The following is a 12,769-nucleotide window of genomic DNA, read 5'->3' on the forward strand; positions in this document are numbered from 1 at the left end:
AGATTCAGCAATGCTTATTCTTACTTCTGTCTGCACTTTTACTCACTGTGCCAGTACTCGAGTCAACCACCAGAAAAAACAACTTTCACTAGAAAGTTTCTTTTCTTTTTTAACATTTCTCTGGCAAAATGTAGATTTTATAACCTTAATAAAATTGTCCTACTTAGACTATGGCACAACCTGATTTAACAACTGCAAGGGCTTTGTTTTGGTTATGCTGAAAACAGTATAACTAAAATTACTAAAATAATTCACCTCTGTCAGAGCCCATCATGGACCTTGGATATCTTGGTGTTAAAGGGATCTTAATTCGTTCGGTTCTGTACTGCAAGTTAGTTGAAGAACCTATTTTTAAAACAAGGAAAAATTAAAAAGACAAAAGTAAAAGCAACTACAATTCACAAAAAAGTACATTTAGATTGTACTTCTTCAATGAGCAATAAAGTGACCTTTAGAGGTCAAAGACAAAACCTTGATCAAGTTTGATCACGGCAAAAACTTTGATGATTACTCTCATAAATGTGAATACCTCAATTATAGCAAATTATCTTGATTACATTGTCAATATAAACAGAACACAATGCAGGTACACAGTATATAGGCACTGTACATTCTTGTACGAAAAAAGATTTTTAGTATTTTCCTACCAAACCAAACTTTACTCCAAGTCCAAGCAAGAATTTAACATCTCTGTTCACTGAGAAACCATGGGACTTTGCAAAGGGCATTTAAAGTATTTTGATTACATTTTGCTTGGATGAATACAGCACCACTGATACTGATTGCAAATGGTTACATCCCTTTTTGCTGTGCTTATAAAGCTACCATGCTCTACTCAACATTTGATGGAACACAGGAACACAAACACAGATAAAACCCCCAGTTATTACATAATTAAAAATTTAAATAAATTGAAAATGTTAAAATGTCACTGCTATAAAGCAAGCATTTGCTTTGGTATCATTAGGCTAGGCATAACAAAATATTTACATGTCAATCAACTAAACATAAGTATACTTTATTTTCCAAGAGTACAATTTACATTTGGCCATTAGTCATCCTTGACATTTTGTTCAAGGGGCTCTCTCCTTTCCTTCTCACCAGCTCATTGAACCTCAACCTTTGGCCCTGTGTCCCAACTCTCTAAGGATTCTTTTAAAGGGTAACAGGCATGGAAAGGAGAATCCCTCACACACAGAGACCATTTCAAAGAGACTGTAAAGAACAAATTAAACACAGCAACTTCCAGGGAACACCTTTAGTCATAAACCCACATAAAAGAAATAAAGAATATTATTTTCTTCATAAAGAAATGAAGCAAAGGAACACCGGAAGCCTTCAAGCTTTGCCAGCCATGACAATCCCATAAAAAGGGTATTTAAGGCATTTTCCATTTATCATTTTTTCCAGTATACAGGAATCCCACAGAAAATAAATCCGAAAAGTTCGTTACCAAGTCTGGCACTAGAGGGCAATGAATTTGAGCCATGAGATGCTCTTGTACGTGAATTTTCAGGGTAGTCATTGGAGTGTTTATGACTTAGGTCCAAACTCAGGCGACCTTGATGCTGGGAACTACATCAAAAGAAAAGTAGAATAGTGCAACAGTTAGAACTGGGCAAAGAACCTCAGCAAACAGAAAATGGCCAACAAAAAATTTCGGTTAGCCCATGTATTGAATAAAATGAATGCTTCTTTCATTTCCACTTGCACATTGTCCCACCATTTTATGAACTATTAGAAGCCAGAAGAAAAATAGCCTGAAGTACTATAAAACAGAAGAAAGCTTTGTTTGTTTTGGCAGTGACAAGAAAAAAAATTAGAAATTAGTTAATTAAAAAAATTAATTTCTTTCTAAGTATCAGTCAGTGGGACAGAGGAAAACCTAATCCATCAGTTACTGAAAGACATGAAAGCAACTGGCAGATCATTTATATGCCACAATGGTTTTGAGACCAATGGATCAAAATAACACACAACAGCACTCTGTTTCACTCTGCACTCTACCAAACTACTAGAAGCAATTTTACCCTAATGAAAAAAAAATTTTAGGGAGACATAAATTTTAAAACACCTGGGATGCAGATGCTGATGACATATTTGGCTGGCAACTGATGGGCAATTGCTGGTGTGAACTCGATGGCTCCAGGCAGTATAGATTGGATTTCTCATGACAGCAGTCACTGCAGGACACGGTGCTAAGCTTCTTGGTACTGTCCCTGCTTCAATGATAGAAGCATATTCTTATCAACATTATTAGCATATAAAGTCCAGATTTAAAATACACCGTAATATTTTACAATTATATATTTTAACATTTACACATATGATAAAAATATTAGTAAACAAATACATTATTATGCACCATATGACACTTTTCTGGTAATACATGCATGTTTAAAATCTTCTTTATAACTCTGCAATGAGTCAGTAATAAAGTGGATTATATTACCAAAAATGAAGGCGTTCACGGAATATGATTTTAATACATGCTAGTAAATAAAAGATTTTCTGTTTTCAAGTACAGAAATTTTTCAATGAGGAATAGAAATGCAGAATTTAGTCATCCAAGCAGCATGCAAGATTTTATTTGGCACAAACTGACTGCAGCTATAGTTATTCTGGTTCCTCTCTTTTGTTGCCTTGAAGAGTTCCACTTCTATCGTGACTTTAAAATCTAATATTTACCACTGGAATTTATTATTCAAGCTGCTTTAAGTATATTCATCCTTCAGTATTAAACAGAAATCTAACTTAAAATTTCCTCTTAAATGAGTTGGCAGCATAGAACACAGTAGCAAAAATTTCAAGACAGACTCATATTATCTAACATTGTCTATTGTAGGCTTGACTTGACTCAGTTATTATGCAAAAGTATCATGCTAACATAAAAGTTAACTACAAAGTTAGATATAATACTTTTAATACTATAGCTGCTGCAATTAAGAGACAGTGAAAGCAGAGTAAAAGAAAGCACAGAAGAGCAAAAGCTTCTTGGTCTGAGCTACTCTGGAGCATGTCTTTTCAACTGATTGGGGCACCACTGCTTGAAGCTGTCCATTGTTCCAGATACATAGATTACTACCTTCATGTTCTCCAGTAAGAATAAAATCTTGCACAACTTCTAGAACTTAGAGGAGGAGTTTGGGGCTTTACAAGAAAGGATAAACTCATAAACATCAGTATCACCTGACTGGAAATTTAATACACTACTGCTGAAAACCGAAACCTAAAACTAGACACTAAAGACTGAGCAATCTATCTAAAAAACACATTTACCAAATGCTTGGCTATAATATCCTAATTACCTCCTTAAGCACTCCGTTTAGTCAGTGCCAATTCAAAACCTGCTGACATGAACTTCAATACTGAAAACTGTTCTATCAACTGAGACAAAATGCTGTTTTCTGTTCCACCTGATTATACTGATATATATTGAGCTTCTTGTGAGTCCCCTTTTCAGTATCTTAATATCTCAAACATACTCACATTTTAACTTTTCACTTTGATAAAGATCAGAGCCAGTCTGGGCACTCAACATTAGATACCCCAAATGCTTCAAACAGGTAGAACTTAATATGTTTCAATGCCTGAATATCAGATTTTTTCCTTGGAAGAGTTTCAGAAATAAAGCAGCTAAACCCTGGGATACCTTCATTTACTTTCAAAAATACTAAAAATCTTACTTTTCCTCCTAAAGGACAGGCTACACCTTGTTCTGCACTAATGTATTGAGAACTCCTCTGCACAGAAACTGATGAAACACAAATCCTTCAGCCAGAAGTTGCTCAGCTTCCTTAGTGATTCTTAACCAGGCTTCACTTCTTTACAGTCCAAAAGCTGAGCACACCATGTTCAGACTACAACAGACCACGGAAACAGGTTTGGTGAGTCGAGTTTCTTCTGTACTCAACAGGACTAATCCCCAATGTTGTCCAATGTGGACAAGTGCCTTGGGGCATTCCTAGAAAGCAGTCTGGAGTTCTGCCACTCACCTGCTGACATGCTGCCAGGGTATAAGGCAGGAGGCACAAAGCCATCGCTGTGCCTAGCAGAACGTTTGGGGGAATATGGTGCCCACTCCTGTAGCTCTGGAGACAGATGCTCCTCACTAGCTGGAGCATATTTCTGCACCTACAAGAACAGAGAAATTGGATTACAGGAAGTTAGAGATTTAAAAGAGTAAAACAGCCAAACTGTGGGACTATAAGCAACATCAACTTTCAAGTAACAGTTCCAGAATGTGCCACCAGAGTGCCTCTTAGACATTTGTCTTTCAATGATGTCCTTCTATCCATTTTTCCTCCATCCTATTTTGTTACTATTTTTTATTATTTTGTAATCTTCTTAGGCCAATATTTGCAATTTAACTGATACCTTTTGCATCAATGAAACACCCAGCATACAGTTACATTTTTCTGCTTTCACAGGATCTTTCAGCTGCTATTGTCACTAGTGGTTGCTACAGAAAATCTGGCAGAAAAGCCAGAAAGCTTTTTCCTCTAAGCTTGCATTTCCAGATACATGTGGAGTAACCTCTCTTCAGCAAGCAATTCAACTCGTTATTGAACAACAAGTTCTTCTTCACAAATTCTGTTCTGTATATAGCAAGTAGACACTGGTGAGTTAAGAACATATACAAGAATAGCTCAGACATTGACAGAGATGCAGGAGAGCTGCAAATGCAGGGCTCAGCATGGGGCGTTCACACATTTGATATGCATAATACAAAATATGTGACTGATGCATGAAAAAAAGTGAAAAATCATTATTGAAAATTTACTTGAAGTTTTTATGATAACAGTATTTTAATTAAATGAAGAATTACTGAGAACACCAAGACTCAAAAAGGCAGAGGGGACTTCTTAGAACAGTATTTGATCATTTTCATGTCTTCACTAGTAATTGTTCCACCTACTATTCAGGAATTAAAGCACACCTAAATTTATCAACTTATGAAAGTACACGAAATTAGCTATGTATATACACATCTAAGCAAAACTACAACACCCACTATGGCTACAAATTTTGCCATTACAAATACTACTTCAGGAGTGAATGCATGCTGACTGGGCACCACTGTCACAAACAGTGCGATGTAGTTGTCACAGACAACGGCAATTCCACTGGAAAAAAAATTTTCAGAGTGACTGATGCCCACATTTTGAGGCACAATATCACTTGTGCTCTCTGGCCAACAACTTCAGAGTTACAAAGCTCTGCCTATTTTCTGGGTGGACAGGGGAAAGAGAAGAAAAATTAAAAAGAAGCATAGAATCTAGTTTTAACTTAATCCTAAAACCAAAAATTAACAAAGACATAAAGTAACCTTAAGAAAAAAAAAACAACAAAAAAAAGTCATTGTAATTCTATTATATAATTTTCTTTTTTACCTCAAACCAACACCTACCTTGCCACCTGAAACACAGCTTGGGCAGCACATTGAAGCAAATTCAATATGTCCCCATGTACCCTTTGGGTCTCTTCAACAGTGAGTGCCAAAACCACCCACTCTGTTCCAGCTAACAAATCTCCTGGGCATAAGTCCCCACCTACATGTGTCCTTGTCACAACTGGCAACTCTTTACTCATTATACAAACATTACCACAATTATAACCAGGGCTGTGCATATGCCCATGACAATGCACTACAATGAAGAATGGGCCTATCAGTGCTAATGGATCGACCTGATATTCTATATAAAGCAAACACCACCTACTCAAATGTGTTCAGTATCTTGATCTTGTTTTGTTGTTACACACATGCTAGAATACGAGATCACAATACGCCCTCATTCGCTTCGTGCAGTGCAGTTCTTGTGACCCTTCTCTTAGCCATAATGCTCTTCAGACCAAATCTGCTGATTACAGCTACAAAATTAAACTCTTATGCTTTTCAGCCATTTGTGGTGCTGGTTTTGGCTGGGACAGAGTTAATGTTCTTCATTGCAGCGATTATGGACTACAGAGTTTTTGATTGTGTAATAGAGGTATGTTTCATTTTTTGCTGAGCAGTGCTGACACAGGGGCCTAAAACTCTCCACAACTATTTTTCCCTAAAAATGTTTGGGAATGCACAAGGAATGGAAGTAGACAAAACAAAATGGAAGCAGACCAAAAAAAGGCATAAAAACCTGCCAGGTGTTCTCTTACACCAGTATTTTTGCAGGATATGGCTCTTATCCTGCACTACTTCCAATTCAGCTCTGCCATCTATATTGCTTCTAAAACTCTGTGAACTGGGTGGGATTACCCAGGTATAAACAAGTAAGGGAAAAGAATATGAAATTCTTAGTCATTATGATGTAGTTACACTTAAAAAAAACCACTTCTATAAACTTCTGTTTTCAGTTGGAAAATTTAAAAAAAAAAATCTCTATCTGCAAGCTGAGCAAATCTGAGGCAGTGGACCTGAAACAGCATTATTGATTATGTCCGTTTATATAATGCACTCATCTAAATAGGACCTTCCCAGAGCACAAAAATTTTTTCTTCCATCCATTCTGTCAAGACATGGCCCACCATTTTCTCAGCAGGGTTCTTTATTCTAACCAATTATATGCTGATTTTGAACGTCCATCATAGCCTAATAAACAGTTCACCTTTATAATGTAATGGGCCTAACATCCTTTGAATTTCAGATAAGATGTACAAAATTATTTTGACACATCAAAAGAATTTGAGAAAACCAATATCATGGGTGGCACACCTTAGTCCATTAAATTGTACAGTGATCTGGACAACCAACTTAGTAAAACTTCAGAAACCCTATTTTCAGTTTTTCTAAACCTGATGCTTTGTGGTTTTATTTATATCTTTCCATATTGACAAAAGTATACAAGAGCCCAGATGCTCCAACAAGCAGCATTAAAACTCCAGGTATGGCAGCCAAGCAGAACATCTTTCTGTGTGGTGGCCCCACTGCCTGTTAAATACTGGAACTCCACATATTGCTTTTGTATTTTGTGCTACTGCCAAGGGCCAACTGAGCCTGAGTTCAAAGGACCTGAATTCTGAGGATGGGCTATGCTTCTCCTGCTACATAACTGGGCACCCAAAACCACACTGCTAGTACACTTGAAGGTTTCTAGTTTTGTGCTTCAATATACCAAGATGCTACCTGAAGTGCAGGATTAGGAATGGGCACAGGGGTCATTTTATGCCTCAGAGCAGGAGCCGATTTTGGCCGTGGTCTTTTGATCTCTGGCTCTTCAACTCTCTGAAAGCCAATGTCATCTTCACAGGATTTCCTTGAAGCCAGGTGAGTGCAGTCAAGTCCCTCCTCCCGATAATAATGCCCAGCATTCCTGCTGCGCCCCTTGAGAGTAGCAGAGTCCTGTTTAAGTGCCAAGGAAACTGGAGCTTGGGCAGTGGCTGGGCTGGTGGGTGGTGATCCCGTTGTTACCGTAGACTCTGATGCAGAGCTTGCCTGCTGTTTATGTTTAAATTTGATGGAGTCACTTCTCTTAGGAGGAGTTGGAGGAGTTGAAGCCACTTCAGCTTTTGATGGCTGAGGTGAATGGCCTGTCACCTGATTAGGGGAAAGGTAGTCCAGTTTGGGAGGAGTTGGTGGCCTTTTGAAAGTATCAGGGTCAAAGATAGATTTCCTTTGTTTTGGCTTTTTATACACAGAGAACTTCTCTGTTTCTGTTGCTGAGATATTAACCATGACTTTTGGCCAGGTACCACCACTATGCTTAGTTCCATGTCCTTTGTCAAACGCTGTCTCAACCATCACACAGTCAGGTCCTGTTGGTTCGTAAGGCAGCCTCCTGTTGTCAAGGTCAACAGCTCCATAGCCTTGGTCCCCATAAGTCTCTGGGCTGAAGGAGCTGAGACTGTGCTCTGAATTACTATGGCAACTGTGCACTGTGTTCCTACGAGAGTCAACTTGTAATGTGTTACTAGGGAAAGGTTTGTGATCACAAAATGAAGTGCTGCCCTGATCGCTCTGCTCCTTCTTGCCATCCATGATGTCTGGATTGAAAATGTCAGTTTGGGTTGAGCTGTTGAGTTTCAGATTTCTTTTATTTTGTGCTTGTATCTCTGATGCATGAACTCTACAGTTTGACATTTTTTCTGAATCCTTCAAATTTTCAAATATATTTTGACCACTCCAAGATGAACTCTGAGGAAAAACCTAAAACAAAAACCACATGTGATCACCTTATTATTGTGTTTCATTTCTGTTTAGTATGAGTCATAGCCTAGCCTCCTTGATCTGAATATACACTTAATATCTTATCTAAATATACACATAGTATCTTACAATTCAAAGTACAGAATGTCAGATGAAATGAAGCAAGAAAAATTATTGTAACATTTGCAGAACAATTTAAAAAGGGTACATGGTGGCAAAAGTACTCAGTTGAAAGTGAAGGGCCTTGCATTCTACTTCTGCCTCTGATAAGTGCTGCCAATAAGATAAATTTCATTGCCACTTCCCCTCAAACATTTCATCTTCTTACTTTCTTAAAACCTCTAGCTCTCTAGATCTGAAATTACAACTCAAAATCCATGCAACAGGGCCAGAATAATGGGATTTCAAACTCAAAAAGCAAAACAGAATAACTATTTTATAGAAATAATGTACTTAATCGTCATGATAGCAAGAGTTGAGCTTTGTGCACAGCTCCCTCCTGACTAAAAGGTTCTTTAGTTAGCAGGCAGTTTATCTTTCATGTACAAAAGTGCTGCAGCTCTAAAGCAAAACCCAAGAAGCAGCAAGCAATTGTGGTAGCACTCATTTCATGTAACCACCAAATAAATGGCAAAGAAGACAGCAAGTTAGTCTAACTTCCTACTAGATGGCACAAGAACCTTACTTTGGAAATAACTGTTGAGGAAATGTACCACCAGAGAAATGCATCCAGATGGTTGTCTTGTTCCCATTTTGATATACTCATTCCTTGCATGTACTCTTCCTTGAACAACTACAATAATTCTGCACAAGTTCAAGAGAATTCTGCAAATTTAGCTTCTGCGACTCACCTTCATGAGTGACAGAGTAAGGGAATCCCTACAGTTTCGTAGCAGAGCTTCACATTCAGTAAGTGACTTATTATCTAGTGCAATGCCATTGATCTGCAGAAAAAAGAAAACACAACAGACATCTGTAAATCAAAGCTAATAGGGAGGATTTCAGGTAGATGATCTCTGAGACAGAGAAAACACTAGTCTACATATGTATATGTGACTGAAGTCTGGTTGATGTTTGTGCATTGTCACAAGTAGAAAATGGACAACTCCTAAATCAAATCTGCTACTCCTGCAGGGACACAGGGTGACACCACCAGTTCACCACACCCTCTGTGCAGTTGTACCAGTAACAACCACCTCCCCTTTCATAGTGCACAAACCACACCAATCCTGTAAGGCTGCAAAGGCTGCAGGGACAGAATCCCTCCCCAGAACAGATGACAGCTGTGGTACCAACAAGGAACCTCTCATTCAATGAAGGGATGCCTTTCTGGAACTGACCCTTCCTAGTCAGTGTAAGAATGACAGATATATATATATGCGTATATATATATATATACATGTGTGTGTGTGTGTGTGTGTGTATGTGTATATATACACATATATATATGTATATGTACATATATAAAAGCCAAGTATAAAGAATAAGCTAATGCTGCCGACAAAAATTCTCATATGAACTCAGGAAATAAGCTGCACGTTATATTCATCCCTCAGCATACAAAAACATTAATTTAGAATAAATATCCAGTGAATTTACAAAAAGGATTTAATATTGCAAAAGTAAAAATTAATTGGAACGCTTGGCATCTTAAAGAGCAGCACCAATGATAACACTACAAAATAAATAGAAGTTTAACAAGGCAAATGGATTTTTAAGACTTACAGCAATTATTCTATCTCCCACAGTAAGGGAACCCTCTTTGGCAGCTGGGCTTCCGGGCACAACAGCAGCAACAAATACTCCATTTTCTAGACTGAGCCCACTATCTGAAATAGATAAAGAAGAATTTGATTCTGCAATTCAAATATATTGCTCAAATGGCATGTCTGACCTGTCTGCACAAGAAAGAAATATGACTTCCAATCTAGCTGAATTTCAATTTCTGAAAACCATTTCAAAGAAATAACAAGACAGGGAAAACAAGGACTTAGAATATCCCAGAAATTAATATCATCACACAAACATGGGCTAGCTGGGTTTAACAGACTTGTTTACACTCCCACAAACATTCCAAACAGGCAGCCAACTAGAGACAAGTATTTAAAAAAAGAATCACCTAAAACTCACCCAAGGACAAAAAGAAAACCTGTACGTACAAGATGAAGCTATTATCAATAAGAGCATTCTTGGTTTTCTTAAAAAAATAATGAAAACTGCCCTCTAGGAGGCCATTAACATGTAAATGTGATTTAAGCAAAGGCTCAGAGAACATGTACCTTTATGTCAAGCCTTATTTGGCTGAACAAACATGTGCCATTTACATCCATCCTTTTTAGTCATTACCTTTATGTCCAGAAACATTGATGTGAAGAGGTGTTATCACTCGCCCACCTAAAGACTTCCTCCTTCGAACCACCATATTAATAACACCTCCTCCATTCAGAACAGCTTTTATAACTTGCTTTTTATCCTTATTGGTAAGATCCACATCATTTATCTTCAGCAGCCAATCATTCACTCTGGTAGATATACAGAATTAGGCAGGTCAGTTATAAGCACACTTTGCTGGACACAGCACATGAATAATATTCCATGAAAAGGCATGCAACAGAGCTGATCTCAATAAAATCATCCTTCATTATCTGGAGGTATCCATTCCTGAAAAAGCATTAAACAGCAGCTAGATGAAAACCAGAACTACTAGTTTGCTCTTCACCAGGAAAAGAATAACCTCAAATCACTAATGACTACTTCTTGTTTAAAAGAAATGCTTTGTACTGAGAGGAGTTAGTAAAAAGCTTCATTAACACCAAGAATAACAGATGGTTCCAAACAACCCCTTGCTGTACTTCCCTTTTCTCTTGCCCTCCCTCAATAACTTACCCTCATGTCTTCGCCAAAATTTAAATAAATACAGGTTTGAGGAGATTATAATAATGGAGTAAACAGGGCACAGCGCAACAAAAGAACATTTCAAATTTTTTTGAGTTTTGAGTGCTGAGTCAACTAGTGTTTAATTTCTGTAATGCTTTTAGGCATCGGTCTTCTCAGTTTGATTTCCCAACCAACATTAATAATACACACATGGCAAATGATAAAGAAAAAAAGAACTTAAAAAATGACAACAATGATGACAACTCCCAATATGCCGAGATTTAGTTTATTATGATCAAAAAACCACCAGGTATCTTCCAAAGTCAGAGCCTACCTTAACCGACCATCAGCAATACTTCCTTTGTCTACTTTGGTAACGAAGATGCCGCAGTCTCCAGGAAGGTACGGCTCGTTCACACCTTCTGCCACATCAAAACCAAGCGCTTTCAAGTCCATATCATCCTGGTAAATATTAATAACAAGTCATACCACTGCACTGGCAAACACTGTCTGTTACCAAGAGGCATTACTGCATGTTTGCACTATGTACTTCTATTTACAGGGTTCCTGCATCAGGTAAGGTTTTATTTTTTTATAAATCAATATATAAGTACTGTTCAATTAACCCCTCAAAATCAGAAGAGAATAACATCTTCAGGGAGTACAAAAAAGGTGCCTGATAAAAGCTGAAGATAAAGCATGCAAAAAGATCAAGGTTTACCAGAAAATAAATTGAGCTAAAGCTGAAAAAAATATTACAATCGTTATGATTCTTCCCAATGTTCTAACTAAGACAAAAATTTCATAGGGAAGAGCATGAGGCTGCTATAAAATAAGGATCAAGTAGAGATTATGGTATCATTACACAGCATCAGAGCTGAAAAGTGAGCATTATTTCAGTTTTGAGCTGAGTGATTAGGTATAACACAAGTTTAACCAGACAGGTGAAGTTTAAGCAAAAATAAAACGACTGAAATATATTAAACTCTATAGTCTTGACTCTGGAATTCAAATGCTGGTAGGTCAGCAAAGATTTTTCCCTGTATTTGATCAAGGTGGGCACAGTATTATTACTACAATTTGATAGCTGCAAGTGTAATCCTGATGTTTAACAAAGGGAAACACATTCAAATGACAAAGTGCACATATTTGGTTTCAGTGATGCAAACATGTAGAGCAATCTTTGAGGTAAAGAAAAACTAAATAACTACACATGAAGGGAAAATTCATCACGCTGCAATGTTGTTGGCACAGGCACATCATTTGCTTGACTTACTAATTAATTAAACAGACAATGGAAAAGCAAAACTACTAGTTATCAGTTAAAACTGAGGAGATGGCAAGGAACAAAAATGATGGAGCTGCTCAGAAGTGCTGAAACAGCCTGGTCAAAGGGGAATTATTATTTCAGAAACAATTTAAAGATGGTCATTCTGATGGATCAACATTGCTACTCAGTTCATCTTATCTTTCCAATATGTATTTCAAAATATAATAATACTAAATGATATTTTTTGTGTCAAAAAAGAAACATACCAATGATTTTGTAGACATGCACTATCAGAACATAGACAGATTGGAAGAGCATAAGAAAAGATGACCCCTGAATACCGCAGTAGAATAAAAGGGATTTAATTGGACAGAATTTAATCACTAAAGTTTGTCATTCAGGAATGACAAAGAAATTGTGGTACATACAGAAGCTATTATAAATTAATCACAATCTGGAAGATCACTGCATATTTTATATGC

The 12,769-nt window shown here is 37.3% G+C and overlaps 1 protein-coding gene across 6 annotated transcripts in view; it reads right to left on the reverse strand.

Moving 5' to 3' along the window:
• Positions 1-12,769, reverse strand: part of DLG5 (discs large MAGUK scaffold protein 5) — a 96,290-nt gene that overhangs the window by 17,410 nt on the left and 66,111 nt on the right. For 4 of the 6 annotated variants that reach the window (XM_064716282.1, XM_064716281.1, XM_064716277.1 and 1 more), the window contains exons 12-20: positions 11,352-11,479; positions 10,487-10,662; positions 9,866-9,969; positions 8,992-9,084; positions 7,121-8,140; positions 3,996-4,134; positions 2,075-2,222; positions 1,454-1,575; positions 256-345 (exon numbers count right to left, since the gene is read on the reverse strand). In XM_064716282.1, the coding sequence (XP_064572352.1) occupies positions 256-345; positions 1,454-1,575; positions 2,075-2,222; positions 3,996-4,134; positions 7,121-8,140; positions 8,992-9,084; positions 9,866-9,969; positions 10,487-10,662; positions 11,352-11,479 (2,020 nt within the window). The remainder of the gene's footprint in view (positions 1-255; positions 346-1,453; positions 1,576-2,074; positions 2,223-3,995; positions 4,135-7,120; positions 8,141-8,991; positions 9,085-9,865; positions 9,970-10,486; positions 10,663-11,351; positions 11,480-12,769) is intronic. The other 2 variants (XM_064716278.1, XM_064716280.1) reach the window with 1 other exon arrangement.

Source organism: Zonotrichia leucophrys, chromosome 6 (assembly GCF_028769735.1).
Source record: "Zonotrichia leucophrys gambelii isolate GWCS_2022_RI chromosome 6, RI_Zleu_2.0, whole genome shotgun sequence".
Classification (NCBI taxonomy): Eukaryota; Metazoa; Chordata; class Aves; order Passeriformes; family Passerellidae; genus Zonotrichia; species Zonotrichia leucophrys.